Source organism: Narcine bancroftii, chromosome 4, assembly GCF_036971445.1.
Source record: "Narcine bancroftii isolate sNarBan1 chromosome 4, sNarBan1.hap1, whole genome shotgun sequence".
In the NCBI taxonomy this organism is placed as follows: Eukaryota; Metazoa; Chordata; class Chondrichthyes; order Torpediniformes; family Narcinidae; genus Narcine; species Narcine bancroftii.
Genome location: NC_091472.1, coordinates 127774699 through 127792514, shown reverse-complemented (window position 1 = coordinate 127792514; position 17816 = coordinate 127774699). Strand labels below are relative to the sequence as shown.

Here is a 17816-nt window from a genome sequence, read left to right as displayed (position 1 = left end):
TTGGCCTCTTACTGTTGGTCATCTTCTTCTGAGCTGCTCATCTGTCGAGCCTCCAGCTGCTGCTCCTCTTGCCATTCACCCCATCTACTTTCTTTCTGTCCTGGTACTTCACTCCCTCTCCTGCCGCTTTCCTCATCTTCCAGCTGAGAACCCTGGTGTCGGGCATCCCTCAGCTGGTCGCACCGTGGTTGCCCACTCCTCGGCTGAGCCCCCCTGCCGTCGGTGTTTTCCTTGACCTTAGATTGCGCACTGCGCACTTTTGTTTGGCTCAGAGAGCTATTTTTGCAGTCCCCCGGTCGGGGACATCACGACTCCGCAGGGCCGACACCAACCTCTGAGATCGGGCGCTCTTCTCCACCACGGCTTCCTGTTCCTTCGTGCTGGTAAGGCCTTCTCCTTTCTTTTCCGGTGTCTTTTCTTTTTTCCCGTTGTTTTTACTTTTTCCTTCTTGGGTGCCATTTTCTTTCTCTTCTCTGCAACTATCTTTTATTTCTTATATTTTGTATTTATTGAACTTTGTCTTAACTTTTTTTCTTCTTTTCTGGAGAGGGCTGGTTTTACCCTACCGGCCACTACTCCATCACGTGACTCCACCATCTTATGGAGTTTCTTGAGGTTACGAGGAAAGTTGATGAAGAAAAGGCTGTGGATGTTGTCTACATGGACTTTATTACAGACTTTGACAAGGTCCCATATGGGAGGTTAGTCAGGAATTGTCAGAGGCTCAGTATTCATGGTGGAGTAGAAAACTGGATTTGACATTGGTTGTACGGGAGAAGCCAGAGAGTAGTGGTGGATGACTGCTTCTCAGACTGGAGGCCTGTGACCAGTGGTGTGCCTCGGGAATCAGTGTGGGGTCTGTTGTTGTTTGTTATCTATAATCAATGATCTGGATGATAATGAGGTTAATTGGATCAGCAAGTTTGCATTTGACACACATTGGATATTTTGTGGAAAGCGAGGAAGGCTTTCAAACCTTGCAGAGGGATCTGGACCAGCTGGTAAAATAGGCTGATAAATGGCAGGTGGAGTTTAATGTGGACAAGTGTGTGAGGTTTCATTCTGGATGGACAAACCAAGAAAGGGCAAGCAAGGTAAATGGTAGAGCACTGAGGAGTGTAGTAGTACAGAGGGATCTGGGAATGCAAATAAATAATTACCTGAAAATGATGTCTTCAGTAGTTAGCGTTGTAAAGATAACATTTGTCATATAGGCCTTCATAAATCCAAGAATTGAGTATATAGGAGTGGGGTGTTATTGAGGATAAATCTGGAGTATTACATAGGCCATTTAACCCTTGATTTTGTGCTGAGCTATATTTTTTTTAATTACTAAACCATCCATACCCCATAGCCCTCTATTTTTCTTCCATCCATGTCCCTATCCAAGAGTCTCTTAAATGCCCCAAATGTTTCAGCCTCCACCACCATCCCTGGCAAGCCATTCCAGGCACCCACAACTCTTTTTTTAAAACTTGTCCCTAATGTCTTTTCTAAACTTCCCTCCCTTCACTTTGTACTTGTGTCTTCTGGTATTCCTGCCATGAGAAAAAGCCATTGGCTGTCCACCCTATCTTTGCCTCTCATAATCTTATAGATCTCTATTAAGTCTCCTCTCATCCTTCTATGTGCCAAAGAGAAAATCCCAGCTCTGCAAATCTTGTCTCATAAGACTTATTATCCAATCCAGGCAACATTGCATCCTGGTAAATCCCCTCTGCACCCTCTCCATAGTTTCCACATCCTTCCTATAATGATGTGACCAGAACTGAACACGCTCATCAAAGTGTGGTCTCACCAGAGATTTGCATAATTGCAACATGCTGTCTTGAGTCTTGAACTCAATCTCCCTTTTAATGAAGCCCAATATCCCATCTTCTGCCCTGCCATCCTCCTCCCCCTTCCCACTCTTTTATTCTGACATTCAAAGGCATTTTCTCATACTTTGATGAAGGGCTCAAGCCAAAAACGTCAGTTATGTATCTGCCTTTGCTGTATAAAGGACACTAATTGACCTTCTGAGTCTCTCCAGCATTGTGTGCTTTGACTTAACCCAATATCCCATATGCCTTCTTAACTATACTATCAATGTATAGGTGATCTTGAGAGGGATGTATGGATTTAGACCTCAAGGTTCCTCTATTCATCTATACTCTTAAGTAACTGACCATTATCCCTGTACTCAGCCTTCTGCTTTGTCCTTCCAAAATGCATTGCCTCACATTTATCAGGATTGAACTCAATTTTTCTGCCCACTTCTGCATCCTGCCTATATCCTATGTAACCTACTACAACCTTCAGCACCATCCATAACTCTTCCAACTTCAGTATCATCTACAAACTTTCTGACCCTTCCGCCTCTTCATCGAGGTTATTTATAAAATTCACAGAGCAAGGTTCCCAGAACAGATCTTTGCGGAACTCCACCAGTCACTGACCTCCAGACAGAATACTTTCCTTCTGCTACTCTTTTTCTAATGCAAGTCAAGTTTTTATCCAGAGAGCCAAGGTTCTATGGATCCCTTACCTCATGACTTTCTGAAAGAGTTTATCAAGGGGGACCTTGTCAAATGCCTTGCTATAATTGATATAACCCATATCTACCACCCTACTCTCATCAATTTCTTTTGTTACTTCCTCAAAAAAAATTCAATTAGGCTCGTGAGGCACAACCTTCCTTTCACAAAGGCATGCTGACTATCCTGAAGTAGATTGTATGTCTCCAAATACTAATAGATCCTATCCATAAGAATCCTTTACAATAGTTTGCACACCACTGACGCAAGACTCACTTCCAAGAATTTTCCCTATTTTTTTTTTAGACAGAGGGACATTTTCCATTCTCCAATCCTCTGGCACACCCCTGGGCCCAAAGAGGACTCAAAGATCACAGCCACTGCCCCAGCCAACTCTTACCTCACTTCAGACATCAACCAGGGGTATATTGCATCCAGACCCAGGAATTTATCAATGTTAATGTTTTTATGAAGGTCCAGTACTTTTTCTTCCTTAATCTCAACATCGTCCTGCACACAAGTCTTTTCTAACCTCACCCTGATCAAGGGCCTTTTCTCTCATGAATACTGAAGCAAAGTATTCATTTAGAATCTCCCCAACCTCCTCCACCTCCAGGCACATGTTGCCTCCTTTATTCTTAAGTGGCCCCACCTTCATTCTCATAATTCTTCAGTTCTTTACCTACTTACGCAGAGAATGCCTTGGGGGTTCTCCTTAATCCTACATGTCAAGGCCTTCTCATGCACCCTTTCAGCTCTCCGAAGTACTTTTTTAAGCTCCTTCCTGGCTACCATACTTCTCATGAGCCCTTCCTGTTTCTTAAATCTAATGCATGCTTTTTCCTCGAAACTAGCTCCCTCATCTGTTTCATCAACCATAGTTTGCTTTTCCAACCATCTTTTCAGAATCTGAATTTATTGTTAAGAACAAGTCATGAAATTTTGTGATTGTGGCAGCATCATGGAGCAAACATTCATATTCTGACCATCTTACAACATTACTATAAGGAGTAATAATAGAGCACAAAAAGTAACTGGTTACTTTTCCAGTGGTAGCAGGATGAACATGGCATGGCCTGGGTGGTGGGGGTCTTTGAGGATAGAGGCTGCTTTTTTAAGACATCGCCTCGTGTATTTGTCCTCGATGGAGTGAAGTCTGTTGGCTGTGATGTCACAGGCTGAGTTAACAAACTCTGAAGTTTTTTCTTGTCCTGAGAGTTGGCACCTCTATAGCAGCCAGCCAGGATGCTCTCCATGGTATACCTGTAGAGGTTTACCAGAGTCTTCGTTGACAAACCAAATCTCCTTAGACACCTCACAAGGTATAACCACGGGTGAGCCTTTGTGATTGCATCAAAGTGAAGATGCCAGGACAGATTATTGGAGATGTTGACAGCCAGGAATTTGAAGTTCTTGACCCTCTTCACTGCTGAGTCCTCGATGAGGATTGGGTCGTGTCCCCCTGACTGCTTCCTGAAGTCCATAATCATTTCCTTGGTTTTGCTGACGTTGAACGCCAGGTTGTTGCCATTGCACCATTCAATGAGCTGATCTATCTCCCTACTATACGCTTCCTCATTGCCATTTGCAATTCTGCCGACAACTGTGGTGTCATCGGCAAACTTGTACATGGCATTGGAATTGAGCCTCGCCTCACAGTAATGGGACATGTTCTCCATCCCAGTGAGATAAATCTATCCTGAAGTAAATCACAAAAATCTATAGACATTGTAGTTAAAGTAAAAACACAAAATGCACACTGTTTGACCAACTAAGTTTCTCCTGCATTTTATGTTTTTAAATCTATCCTAAACCTTCTCCACAAGAGTTCTGTGCTTTCACCCTTGACCATCATTTCCAATTTACTCTCGCTAGTCCTGCCTCATCCCATCGTAATTAGCCCTGTACCATTAAACACTTCCCCATTTTATCTGCTTTTATCCTTATCCATAGTTATTCTAAAGCTCAGAGAATCGTGGTCACTCTCGCCAAAATGCTCCTCAACCAAGAGGTCTGCCACCTGCCTGACCAGGTTCATTACCTAGAATTAGATCCAGTATGGCCTCTCTTCTCATCAGCTAGTCCATATATTGTGTCAGGAATCCTGAGACAAACCTGACAAATTTAGCCCCATCTATCCCACTTGCAGTCAGGAAGTGCCAGTCAATATTAGGAATGTTAAAGTCTTCCATAATAACAACCCTGAAATTCCTGCATCATTCCAAAATGTGCCTGCTTATCTGCTCCTTGGTGTCCTGATGGCTATTTGAGGGTCTAGTACAGTGATTGTTCCCTTATTTCTGACTTCCACCCACACTGACTTAGTAGACACTCCCTCTGCAGCATCCTTCCTTTCCAATAGCTGTGTTATTATCCCTGTCCATTAATGTTTCTCCCCACTCCTCTTACCTCCCATCTTATTCCTCTTGGTGCTCTGATCATGTTCTAAGTTCATCTCCTTTATTCCTAATACTCTAGACTCTAGAGTATTGAAAGAGACACATTTCAAACCTGCTAATTGATTACATTTCTATTTTTTTCCCTGCCCGTCTTTCCTCACAAACCACAAACTTGGAACACGTAGCCTTGTGTTTTTGACCTTCTGCCCTATTCTCTACTCTCACATTCTGGCTTCCCCAACCCCCTGGCAAAACTAGTTTAAACCCTCCCCCACAGCTCTAGCAAAGTTGCCTGCCAGGATATTGCTACCTTTCCAGCCTGTCCTTTTCCTGCAGGTCAGACCTTCCCCAGAAGAGATCCCAATGATCCACAAATCTGAACACTTGTCCCCTGCACCAGCTCTTCAGCCACGTAATCATCTGTCATAACTTCCTCTTCATACCCTCTCTGGCGCACGGCACAGACAGAAATCCCGAGATTATCACCCGTGAGGTCCTGCAGTCTAATTTTTCTTTCCTAACTCTCTATATTTCATCTTTAGGACTTCATCCCTACTCCTATCTATGTCATTGTTCCTCATGTGGATCATGACATATGGCTGCTCACCTTCCCTTTGCAAAATGCTCGGAACTCTATCAGAAGGCTTATTCAGGTGCATTCTCCGCCAAGAATGCGCCTGCAGAAGTGGAAGCAGCCCTTCGAATTGCTGTTGAGGTGGAGGGACAGCTACACCAGATGTGCCTCTGAGCACACTCCAGTCCCTTCGGGCTGTCAGGTTTGGGATGGCTGGCTGTCAGTGCGGAGACGTCCCGTGCGGGACGTCCCCACTCTGATCCCTCTACCCCGTTCTCTCCCCACAGCCCGATATCAGTCCCCACACTGTGGGGCAGCCGGCGCGGGCAGTCAATGTGGGGACTGATATCGGGCTGTGGGGAGAGAGTGGGATCAATGTGGGGATGTCCTGTGTGGAATGTCCCCGTCCTGACAGCCTATGCCGGCTGCCTCTGCCCTGATGTCCTGTGCCGGGTGGGGGGGTGGGGGGCAGAGGCAGCTGGGAGGGGAGCTGTCAGGCACTCGCCAGCTTACTGTCATCCCCTTAGCAGCTGCTTTCAGGCGGTTGCATTTATTTGCCGGGGTGGCAGAGGGGGAACCTCAGTGCTCCGGTGATTATCCCTCCCAGAGGTGGGCAATAAAGTTCACCTCGCATGCGCCTCCTGTGCTTTCAAGTAGCCTCCCGACAGCCACATATGGGCATAATATGCGGCTTTACATCGGGGGATTTTGGCCACCTGAAAGTACCTAGAAACATCCCTGGCAGCTGTGGGATAACATTACTATCTGGGACCCTTGATCTCATTCACAAAACCTCCTATCTGTTCACCTAACCAACGAGTCTCCAATCACCATAGCTCTCCTCTTCACCCCCTTCCCCTCTAAGTTGAGGAGCCAGTCTCTGTATCGGAGACATTACCTCTACAATTTGTCCCTGGTAGATCGTTTTTCCTTCCCCTAAAACAGTATCCAAAATGTTGATGTAGCGGCCCGCTAATCAGGACGTGACCTGGGACACAAAACAGCCAATGAACATGGCGACAGCACTGGACCCCGCAAGGGCTGACATCCTTCATCCCAGGTGATCAGCTGCATGGTGGGAAAGAGCAACCAATGGCAGACATGTCACCCAATCGGAGATTGGTGCTGCAGTGACGTCACTCCTGACTTCAGTAGCGAGGAGAGAATATAAGCAGAGCTGTCAGTGCAATAAATCAGTCTTCAACTTTGACTTCGTGTGTGTGTGTGTGTGTGTGTGTGTGTGTGTGTGTGTGTGATCCTTTGCAATTGTGCGCATGCTAAATTGCTGACCCTGACAGGTCCACTTTCTGGCCATCACAACTGCAATTGTGGTTTGAACAGGCCGAGACCCAGTTCCACCTTCAACAGATCAATGCCAATGACACACATTACTATTACATGGTGATCTCGCTTGACCAGGATATGGCAGCAAAGGTCGTCAACTTCCTACGGCAGCCACCGGAGCAAGTCAAATACAATGCTTTCAAGGAGCTATTAACCCGCACCTTCGGGCTTTCATGGTGTGAGTGTGCTGCCTGATTGTTGCATATGAATGGTTTGGGGGACAGGGCCCCATCTGGCCTCAAGAGCGAAATTCTTGTCTTTGTTGAGGGACACAGGCCTTGCCTGCTCTTTGAGCAAATTTTCCAGTAGCAGCTGGCCAAAGGTATCTGACTCTTGCTCACCAATGAGGACTTCAGCGACCCAAGGAAAGTCACAGCCCAGGCAGACATGCTCTGGAGAGTGAAGAAGGAAAACAGCTCAATGGAGCAGGTCACTAGGCCCTGGACTCTTCAGGCAACAAGGCCACAGCAAACAGAGAGGCAAAGGATCCTCCCATCCCAACGGTATTGCTATTATCATCAACGATGGGGTGGGGGGGAGGGCGTGGCAAGATGGCGTAAGGAACAGACGTGCCTTCCAGTCCTCTCCTGACTCTAACTTGTTGTTTTGTCTTTAAGTGCCCGTTAAAACTTTTTTAAAATGTTTATAAATAGTATGAGATGTTGAATTAATACCTAATGGTACATTTGTTTTAAAAAAAAGTAAAAGGAAACATCAACAGATTGTTTAAAAAATTATATTTTCCGAAATTACCTGAGCCTGCTTGTTTACAAAAAGCCACAACTCAGCGTGAAATGGATCCAGGAAAACAAGCGAAGAATTCGGCCTTGGAGCTCTGCTCTGATTCCATAAGTCTTTCTGAAGGTCGTTTTCAGCTGCCTTTAGAACAAAGGGCTGGCCGGATGCCAGTATTTCAAACAACGTCTACTGAGACTTTGATTGCTGAATTAGCTGGGGCGCCTCCAGTTGGAGAGTTAAAGAGTTGTTATTTGACTGCTATACCACCAGTTATATCAGCTCTTCCAGATACTGATGTAACGAAGCTTTTAAAGGAGGTTTGGATCAAAGATAACCCTGATCATCAGCCTCCTGATACTTCTGGGGGGTCTGTGGCAGGGGCTCTTACACGGAGTCAAACTGCAAGAAAAGCTACTAAATTAAAAGAAGGGATAGAAGGTCCTCTGATTCCACAAGAACAGCAGAATCCCACCATGTCTGGATCTACTGATGTTGATATACTTTTCAAGAGTCTTGAACATAAGATATTTTCTTCAATGATGCATTTAGGTGATTCGATGAATAATCTTACTTCTAAGATTAATGCATTGGTGGATGTCAATACTCAACAGATGGCTGATTATGGAGCTTTTAAAGTTGAAACTATTGAAAGACTTGAGATGTGTGATCAAGGATTATCTGATGTACAAGATCAATTGCAAGATGTGAATAAAACAATTGAAACGTTACAGATTCAGAATAAAAATTTAGCAAAAAAGGTTGATTATTTGGAGAACCAATCCAGATGAAATAATGTGAAAATTGTCGGCTTGCCAGAAGGCATAGAAGGGCCAGATCCAAGAAAACTTTTCACTGAATGGATTCCACAAGTGTTGGGACAAGATAAGTTTTCTGAAGGTTTAATATTGGAACGGGCTCATAGAGCTTTGAGAAGGAGACCTTTTTCAGGACAGAATCCAAGACCTGTTCTGGTTCGCTGTTTAAATTACTGTGATAGAGAGACTATTTTACGTATGGCTATTAGAAATGCACAGCAAAACAAATCTCCTTTGATGGTTCAGAGTAATCGTGTTTTCTTCTATCCGGATTTGAGTCAGGAAATTATGTTTCAACGACGTGAATTTAATTCTGTGAAAGAATTATTGTGGGAAAAAAGGATATAAGGCAACATTTAGATACCCTGCGGTACTGAAGATTTTTCAGGATGGATATCAACCAAAGTTCTTTGATAATCCTAAAGAAGCTATGGATTTTGCTCAGTCTTTACCAATTACGCAATTCCAGGAACGATGTAGTCCTCCACGGCCTCCAAAGAGGGCAGAGCTGCAAGAAGGGAATTTGATTTCTGGAAGAAATGGAAGAAACGGTGGTCGCAATGGCAAAGGAAACTCATTTAATAGATAAGGAACATTTGAAACTCAAACATGAATGGGTTGGGCATGTTTTTTATTCTTCGTTTAATTCTAAGGCAAAAGGTGTGGCAATTTTGGTACATAAGTATCTACCATTTTAGTTACAGAGTGAAAGGAAAAATGGTGGAAGATTATTAAAATTAAATTGTACAATCTTTAATGAGGCGTGGACTTTGCTTGATGTTTATGCTCCTAATGTTGAGGATATAGCTTTTGTTGTGGATATGTCTTTATTACTTGGACAATCGAACTCTAATGTGATGTTGGGGGAGATTTGAATGTGGTGTTGGAGCCTTTATTGGATAATTAAGAAGTTTAAGATGGCAATCCAAGTGATTAATATGATGGCAGATTTGAATTTAATTGATATTTGGCGAAGAGTTAATCCTACAGAGAAAGAATTTTCTTTTTATTCCTTGCGACATAATTCTATTTCTAGAATTGATTATTTTTTAATATCAGTACATTTGCAGGATAGGGTTACATCTGTGGAGTATAAGGCAAGATTGGTTTCGGATCATTCATTATTATTATTAGAATATTTGAGTTCACAAGATGTTCAGAAAGCTTCAAGATGGAGATTTAATACTATGCTATTATGACGCAAATTTAATTCTGTGAAAGAACGGTTGTGGAAAAAAAGACATAGGGCAACATTCAGGTATTCTGCGGTACTGAAGATTTTTTAGGATGGAAATTAACCAAAATTCTTTGACAATCCTAAAGAGGTTATGGACTTTGCTTAGTCTCTACCAATCATGCAGTTTTAGGAACGATGTAGTCCTTCAAGGTCTCCAAAGAGCGTAGAGATGTAAGGTGGTATCCAGATTTTTAAAAGAAATGGAAGCAATGGTGATCGAAGTGGTAACGTTGATTTAGAAAAAAAATCTTTTATTTTTTTTTTAAAAAGAGTTTAAAAAGTTTAAATAATGATGATAGTTTAATGAAATGGAAGTTGGGAGAGGGAACTGGGTGGGCACTAGTTTCCAGAAGTCATCAGCTACCTGTGAGTTATCTCACACCCAATATTCTGGGGGAGTTACCGCTTTGGGCGGTTTAAACAGGAGGAGGTAGTTGTGACCTCCGACCTGTTTTTTTTTCTTTTTAATTTTTGGGTTAAGAAGTGAAGGTTTTTTTTAATTATTTTTTTAAAATAAATAATTTTTTTTAAACTCTTTTTGTTTTGATTGTAATTGAGAGGGAATTAGGAGGTTTTTTTTCTCCTTTTTCTCTTTTTGGGGTTTTTTAAAATTTTTTCTTTTTTCTTTCTTTTTTAAGAGGATGATGTCACAGAAAATAATGTCAAAAATTGAGGATGTTGAATTAGATGAAGAGGAAGATGAGGGGAAAGGTGATAAGAAGAAGAAAATTAAGTACAAATACATTGAGGGAGAAGAGTTTAATAAAATTAAGTTAATTTTGATAGAGAATTTTGAAGATGTTATAAATGAAGAATATGGAGAATTTTATAAGAGTTTGAACTTTTTTCTTTTTTTTCTCTTATATAAGGGGAGGGGAAGGGAATAAAAAGTTTATCTGATTGTTTTTCTAAGGGATGTTTTTGTTCTCTCGATGAATTATAAAGGAAACTTGGTATTAATGGAAATTCTGTATTTATGTATTATTAATTATGATTTTTTGTATAATAGATATGTGGTTGATATATGATTTTAATATTTGAATTTAGTTTTAAAGTGGATTTCATTTGTTAAATACATGAATTATGTTTGATTTAAATATATGTTTAAGGGTATTATTTTAGTATTGATATTTTTTTTGTTAGTAATTTTTTTGTTAAGTTTTATCCTTTTTTCGTAAATGGGGTTTTTTCTATTTTATTTACAACATTGTTAATTAATTCTTCATTCTTTATTTTTGGGGGGAGGGTTGGATTAATTTTAAATTAGATGATTAATGTTGTGTTATAATTATTGGGGGGTTAATTTGTGTAGTTTAATGATGTAGTATTCTAATTTTTATTATCTTATTTTTTATTTTTTATTAAATGTAATTTTTATTTTATTCATGTCATAAAATTTTAAATAAAGTTTAAAAAAAACGATGGGGTGTGGGGGCCCATCGATGCCGCCCACCCTGCACGTTTCAGGGAAACTCAATGGCTAACTGTCGTAAATTGCTGCGGCGCTTGTCCAATGTAACAGCCTCCTCCATGTGTCAGAAAGGTGCTTCCTCGTGGTATTTAAAATTATGAGGCAGATGGACAGAATAAATTTAGGTAGACTTTTCCACTGAGGGTAGGTGAGCTACAAGAGGGCATGGGGTTAGGGTAAAAGGGGAAAAGTTTAGGGGAACATTGGGGAGGAAACTTCACACAAAGAGTAGTGGGAGGAGAATAGAGGGTTTTGTTGGAGTTCAATGGGACTAGGCAGAAAAATAGTTTGGTGTAGATTAGAGGGCCAAAGGACCTGTTTATTTGCTGTAATATATAGTTCAAAAAGATACACATCCCACTATGGTGAGTGCAGAGGGATATCCCTGAATTTCCTTAAAAAAAATTCATTGCTCTTGTGTTCTCCTCAACTGCTTCCTTGTGCTCCTCAGCTCAATTGATTTTGTCTATACGGTATCAGAGATGGAGACGGTGAGAAGATTTAAGTTCTTAGGAGGACCTTTCCTGATCCAACACACTAATGGCATCGTGAAGAAAGTTTGTCAGTGCTTCTACTTCCTTAAGAGTTTGCAAATTTCTACAGAGGTGTGGTGGAAAGTGTGCTGACCGGCTGCATCACAGTCTGGTCTGGGGACACCAATACCCCTGAGTGTAAAGTCCTGCAAAAGGTAGTGAACACAGCACAGGATATCACAGGCAAAATCCTCCCCACCACTGAGAACATCTACAAGGAATGCTGCCGTCGGAGAGCATCAAGGATCCACACTGCCAAGCACACACTGTTCTCACTGCTACCATCAGTAAAAATGTACATGGATTTGACCCACCAGGTTGATGTTTAGCTGCTACTCCTCCACCATCATCCTCCTCAACAGCAAACTCAATCAGAGACTCATTTAAGAACTTGCATTTGCACTTTATTGATATTTTTTCTCTCTATATTGCACACAGTTTACTTTTATTTCTTTTTGTTCATGTGTACATTGAGTTCAGTTTTTTTTTGCACTACCACTAAATGATAATTCACCTTGCCTGCAGGAACTAGAATCTCAGGGTTGTATGTGATGCTATGTATATATTCTGACAATAAATCTGAAATCAGTCATGATGGAATGGTGGGGTGTACTTGATGGCCTTATTCTGCTCCTTTGATAATTGATGGGAAACTGTTAACTTGCATGCTCTCCCCTCTGAATTAAGATGGTCCCAGTCTCGATAATTGAGCTTTAGTAAACAATGCTTTCATATACACTCATTTAGAGTCAAATTTCAAGTCATTTTTTTTAGTCACCTAAGGAATAAAAATGACTGTGTCATGCAACCAGTGTCCGCATCATCCTGTCTTCACTGTACACCTCCAATTAATAAAGGCCCCCTGTGAGACTTAAGATAATGAAGATCATTCACGCCTCTGAAGTCATCTCTTGGTGGAGATGGACTTGCTGATGAAATTCAACATTTCCTTTGGCCCAATGAGGAAAGGGAATTGAAAATCGAGATCATAAATCCAACTCAAAATTTGCGATTAATTTTCATCAAAATCAATGTGAATCCCCGGTCCAAGTTGGAGGGAAAAAGTTTTGTAGTATTCAGTTGCTTCATTTGGCTTGTTTCCTTCTGTAGGATTCACATTCCCTGCTTAATGCTTAAACTCAAGCATAATTAATAAGAGTGGCAAGAAAGTGTAGGATAAGAGTGGGAGGAGAATAGTTGACTTGCAACAGATGACCAAGTAGATTAGTGTTTCTCTTTTCGGGTAGTGATTTTAAAGCAAAAACTGGGAAATGTAATTGGCCTGTTTTTTTAATTAAAATTTTGTTGCTTCTGCAGGAATCCATTCAGCTGGAAGGTAACATGTAATTGAGGAATATTCATTAGAACTTCACAAAACACTGGTTAGGTCACCCTTGATGTTTTGTATACAGATCTGGTCATCACACCATAGGTAGAATATGATTGTACTGGAGATAGTGTAGAGTAAATTCAGCAAAATGTTGCCTGGATTGTAGGTCTTAAATGAGAATGTATTGTTTTATATTTAAGTGCAGCATACAGACACAGTGAGTCTTAGTTGGCTTGATCAAAGTATTATTTTGCTTTCAAAATTTTGGGGACAGGTTGCTTCCCTTTTAATCAGGGTGGTTTTGCTTCCAGTCACATGCTGCTTTCTTTTATGAACTCAAACATACAAGTTGTCATTTTCTATATCAAGAAAACAAATTTTAATCTGAAAACAACAGTAGCCTGCAGGGGCTTATTAAATGCACACATTGTTGAATCATGATGAAATGGAAGGATTAAGGTTGAGAGGGGATTTGATAGAGGTATTTAAAATTATGAAGGGAATAGATAGATGTGAGTAGACCTTTCTCCTGAGGACAGGGGAGGTTAGAACAAGAGGGCATAAGTTAAGGGTAAGGGGGCAAAACTTTAGGAGAAATATTAGAAGATGCTTCTTCACTCAGAGAGTGGTGGCAGAATGGAATGATCTTCCAGAGGAGATGGTTGCGGCAGGGTTCTTTCTGTCATTTAAGAGAAGGTTGGATGTGTCCATGGATATGAGGGGATTGGAGTTGTTCAAGTGAACCGGCACGGGCTGATATGGCCTGTTTCCACTCTGTAAACTGTTATATGGTTATATTTTTCTGACTAAATCCATTGAAGACAGTAATAACTGAAGCCTTGGTGCACAAAATGCAAGTTGTGGAGCATATGGATCTGACTGACCTTCCTATACCTGTCATGTTTGGGAACTGGAAAGTGAGAAAACTAACGTAGTTTTGGATTGCAGAAGAGTTAGAGGAGAGAAGTTTAGTGTAAGGGGCATGTGGTTGCCTTTTGTAATTCCAGTGTTTTTGGAGCAATATAATTAATATATTGATGGAGCAATTGCAGGTGAAACCTGAAACAAAAACATGAATGCTGGAAATGCCCAGATCAATCTGTTTGGATGAAGAGTCTTAAATCTGAAAATGTCTTTTCTTTTTTTCACAGATGCTGCATGTCCTGCTCAGTACTTTTGATTTTTTTTTTCATATTTACAGCATGTTACTTTTATTTCAAGAACATGTAACAGTGGCACATTTTGCCTCAGGAACTCTTGTGTTTTGGTGACTAAATTTAAACTTTCAAATTAAAACTTTTTTCTCATCCATCAGGCTTTTGCATCAATTTTTTTTAAAAAGTGCATTTAAAATGATATGGTTATTGGCAAGATAGAAAGGAGCATTAGGAATGGCAAATAAACAACATGAGCAGCAATGATTAGAGCATTTTTCTCAAACATAACCAGCCCCCAATATTTTTAGTTCTGTAAAGCTAAACACTGTTTCTTGTGAGTGTACTTCAAATGTGGTTGCAAATGTTGCACAAATTTTGTTGTGGGGAGAGCAATTTCTCCACTAGATGGATAAATCCAATTAATAGTACAAATATCTACTGTATATTATGACTAAAATGGTCATATTAACAAGAAAATATATAATAAAGTAAAAATACAAAATATTTATTTCCTTATATGCAGGCTGTCTAAGTGGTTTTGCTTTGGATGGCTTGTGGGGTTAGTTATGGTTCCAGTTTCCTTGCATCCAGTCCTGGGTCCGTGAGTGGTAGACTCATTTCTTAAAGAAAGTACGACCATCTCCAGCATTTCCTGGACGATACCAGTGTGCTGACAACCTCTGTGGTGTTGCATTTTGTGAATAACATTTTGGTTACACGTGGTCTTGATATTTTCTGTACTGCATACATTTTTTATGCAATTCTGTTCAAAGATGCTTAGTGTATTTTCTTTTGTATTGAATTTTTATAAATTGAAAAGTTCTATCTCTTGGACAGATTACCTAGATAATGGCAACAACAAGATGGCGATACAACAAGCGGACAAATTGCTCAAGAAGCATAAAGACCTTCACTGTGCAAAAGTAAGCAAGCGTGGCGATAGATTCCTCAGCACAAAGTTATATTTAACTCATTCCGGTTATGTACTTTGGAATAAATGCACAAGAAGATTCTCTGTTATGTAACTGAAGTAAAAAGCAAAGATTTTTAGAAAGAAATATTCACAAGAGATGTATATTGTGGACGAGATTTAAGATTTTTAAGGTTAACTGATAACTGGTATATGACTGTAATTAAGATGCTAAGTTGCTTGTACCTTTAAAGACAATGCCTAAGAATGAATTTTGGAAATGTAGATTAAATAGGTTCTGATCATTTAATTTTTTTAATTTTAAATTTAGACTTACAGCATGGTAATTGGCCCTTCTAGCCCATGTACCTGTGCCACCTATATACACCCAATTAACCTACAACATTCCCCCCCCCCCCCGTGTATTTTGAAGGGTGGGAGGAAACCGGAGCACCTGGAGGCAACCCACGCAAATACATGGAAAAGGTGCAAACTCTTTACAGTGCCGGATTCATACCCAGGTCACTGGCACTGTCCTAGTGTTCCATGAATCACTACCCTAACTTTGCTGCCCCATATTAAATGTCATTCCTTACATTATGCAGCTGCTCTTTTTTTATTTTCAAGATTGGGTGGGGAATGTGCTGAATATGCCTGTAACGGCAGTGAATACTTGTTTATGAATGTAGAATCTTGACAATTTCCTCTTGTGGTCTGGCATTAAAGGTTCTCAAAGCAATTGGCCTTCAGCGAACAGGGAAGCAAGAAGAGGCGTTTTCTCTGGCACAGGAAGTAGCTGCATTTGAGCCCACAGATGACAACTCCTTGCAGGCCCTTACCATTCTCTATCGTGAGATGCACAGACGTATGTTCTCTTGGAAGGACATGACAGAAAAGAGAGCACCGGGGGATTGGGAGACTGGTTGAATCATTGTTTTGATCAAATTAGAGTATAATTTATTATTATGGACTTTAAGCACCCATTGAGAATGATCTGTAGATTTTTTTAAAAAATGTTTTTGAAAACTATAACTTTTTTACACTTAATTCGGTACAATGATATTGACCAATTGCAGAGAGCAATGGTAAGGGATTCTTAGGATTGTGTGGTATGTGCAGAACCTTTTTGGCTGAGACAGGTAGAAAATATTCAGGCATATTCTGTAAATTTATGTTGGCTATAAGAAGCACGTAGTATGCCAATGAATGTGAAGATCACCATTTTAATACATAATTGTGAACAACATTTTTTGGACTCCTGAAGCAGAATACTTTCAGGTTAAGGAGAAAGCTCCTTCAAAGCTCATTATTTAAAGCCATGATGTTTTTTGTACTAGTGCCTGTTGTTGCCAGCATTTAACTGTGATAATGAATATTTCACGTCCCTGCCACTACAATTATTTAAATAAAATCTTAAACATGGCAGAAGAATTTCAGCATTTCTATGACATAAAACTTGATTATGCCAAACAAATGGGAGGTTTCAAAAAATTTTGTGTATTAAAAGTATGTGGGTTGTTACAAAGTTGACAGTCCAATGCAAACAAGATTTTTAATGATTAACATAAATATATATTTCCTACTCCATTCTGATCTTTGTGAATTCCATCTGGCAGTCTTGAAAGAAAAATTAATTGCAGTTCACTAAAGCTGTTCTTTGCACATTAGTTCTGTATTAACCTTAGGAGAATCTTCCAGTTCACATGGAAGAATGTCTGTCCATTCTCCTTAACAGTCTGTTTATTATGGCAATCATAATAATACCCTCCAACAGGGGAATATCTGAGACAGCACTTTTTTTCTCAGCTTTCACAGAAAAATAACTAGTTAGGGTACATGCACCACATAATAGTTTACAAAATCTGTGGTATATTTCAAAGAAAATGAGAAAATTATGTTAATGTTATTGCCAGCAAAGTATCTAGAGAAGGAGGAGATGCTGCATTTAAATAATTACTGTTAGCACTTTTAAATGGGCGTCTTTTGCAAAAATGAGCAGCACTGTCTTTTTTTTTTGCATTTTTATTCCTCAGATGCTGCCATCTTTAATGATGTCACCACTGCTCTCATTTCCTCTTCCAGAGACCCTTGGGGTCTTTGCAATTGGTTCAGATTGCTCCTAACTACTTTCTGCAAAATGGTTTCTTTGTATGTGGACAGACATTACCTTTGAGGGTATCAAGGTCAGACCTGAGATTTTCTTTCTACATCATGATCTGAAGGACTTTTAGACAACTTCATCTTTCTTGTCCTTGTCAGGCAAGTTGTTCCTTGGTCCAACTTGCGAAAGTTAATTGAGGGACAGACTGACCTCTAGCATTCGTGGTTCACCTCTTCTGCTTCAAGCTTGGTCTCTGGAGAACCTGGAGCAAATTATTTTTGATTGTTAGTTTTATATTTTTGTGCATGTAGAATGTATTTTTTAAATCTCCCTGTCTGTAAAGCTACTTGCACTTTTTTTTTCCCCCAGCTGAATTAGTCACTAAGTTATATGAAGCTGCTGTGCGAAAAGTCCCGAACAGTGAAGAGTACCACTCGCATCTCTTCATGGCTTATGCCAGGGTTGGAGAATACAAAAAAATGCAACAGGTATTGTTTCTGCAGCAAAAAAAAGGTTTTTCTTTGCCCTGAGCAAAATACAACTTTTTAAATGTAATTTAAAACACTGGAGATGCAGGAAATCTCACTTAAAAACAAAATACTGTACTAGAAATACTTAACAAGTCAGGCTCCATTGTTCATATTTCATGTCAATGACCCTTTATGTAATTTTTCCATCTGTGACAAGGTAT

General features: G+C 40.2%; 1 protein-coding gene across 9 annotated transcripts in view; it reads left to right on the top strand.

Moving 5' to 3' along the window:
* naa25 (N-alpha-acetyltransferase 25, NatB auxiliary subunit) overlaps nucleotides 1-17816 on the top strand; it is a 151323-nt gene that overhangs the window by 42602 nt on the left and 90905 nt on the right. For all 9 annotated transcript variants that reach the window (XR_011356138.1, XR_011356137.1, XR_011356136.1 and 6 more), the window contains 3 exons: nucleotides 14952-15037; nucleotides 15751-15889; nucleotides 17495-17613. Coding sequence is in view for 5 of the 9 variants with exons in the window: in XM_069932813.1 (XP_069788914.1) it covers nucleotides 14952-15037; nucleotides 15751-15889; nucleotides 17495-17613 (344 nt within the window). In the remaining 4 variants the exon portion in view is untranslated. The remainder of the gene's footprint in view (nucleotides 1-14951; nucleotides 15038-15750; nucleotides 15890-17494; nucleotides 17614-17816) is intronic.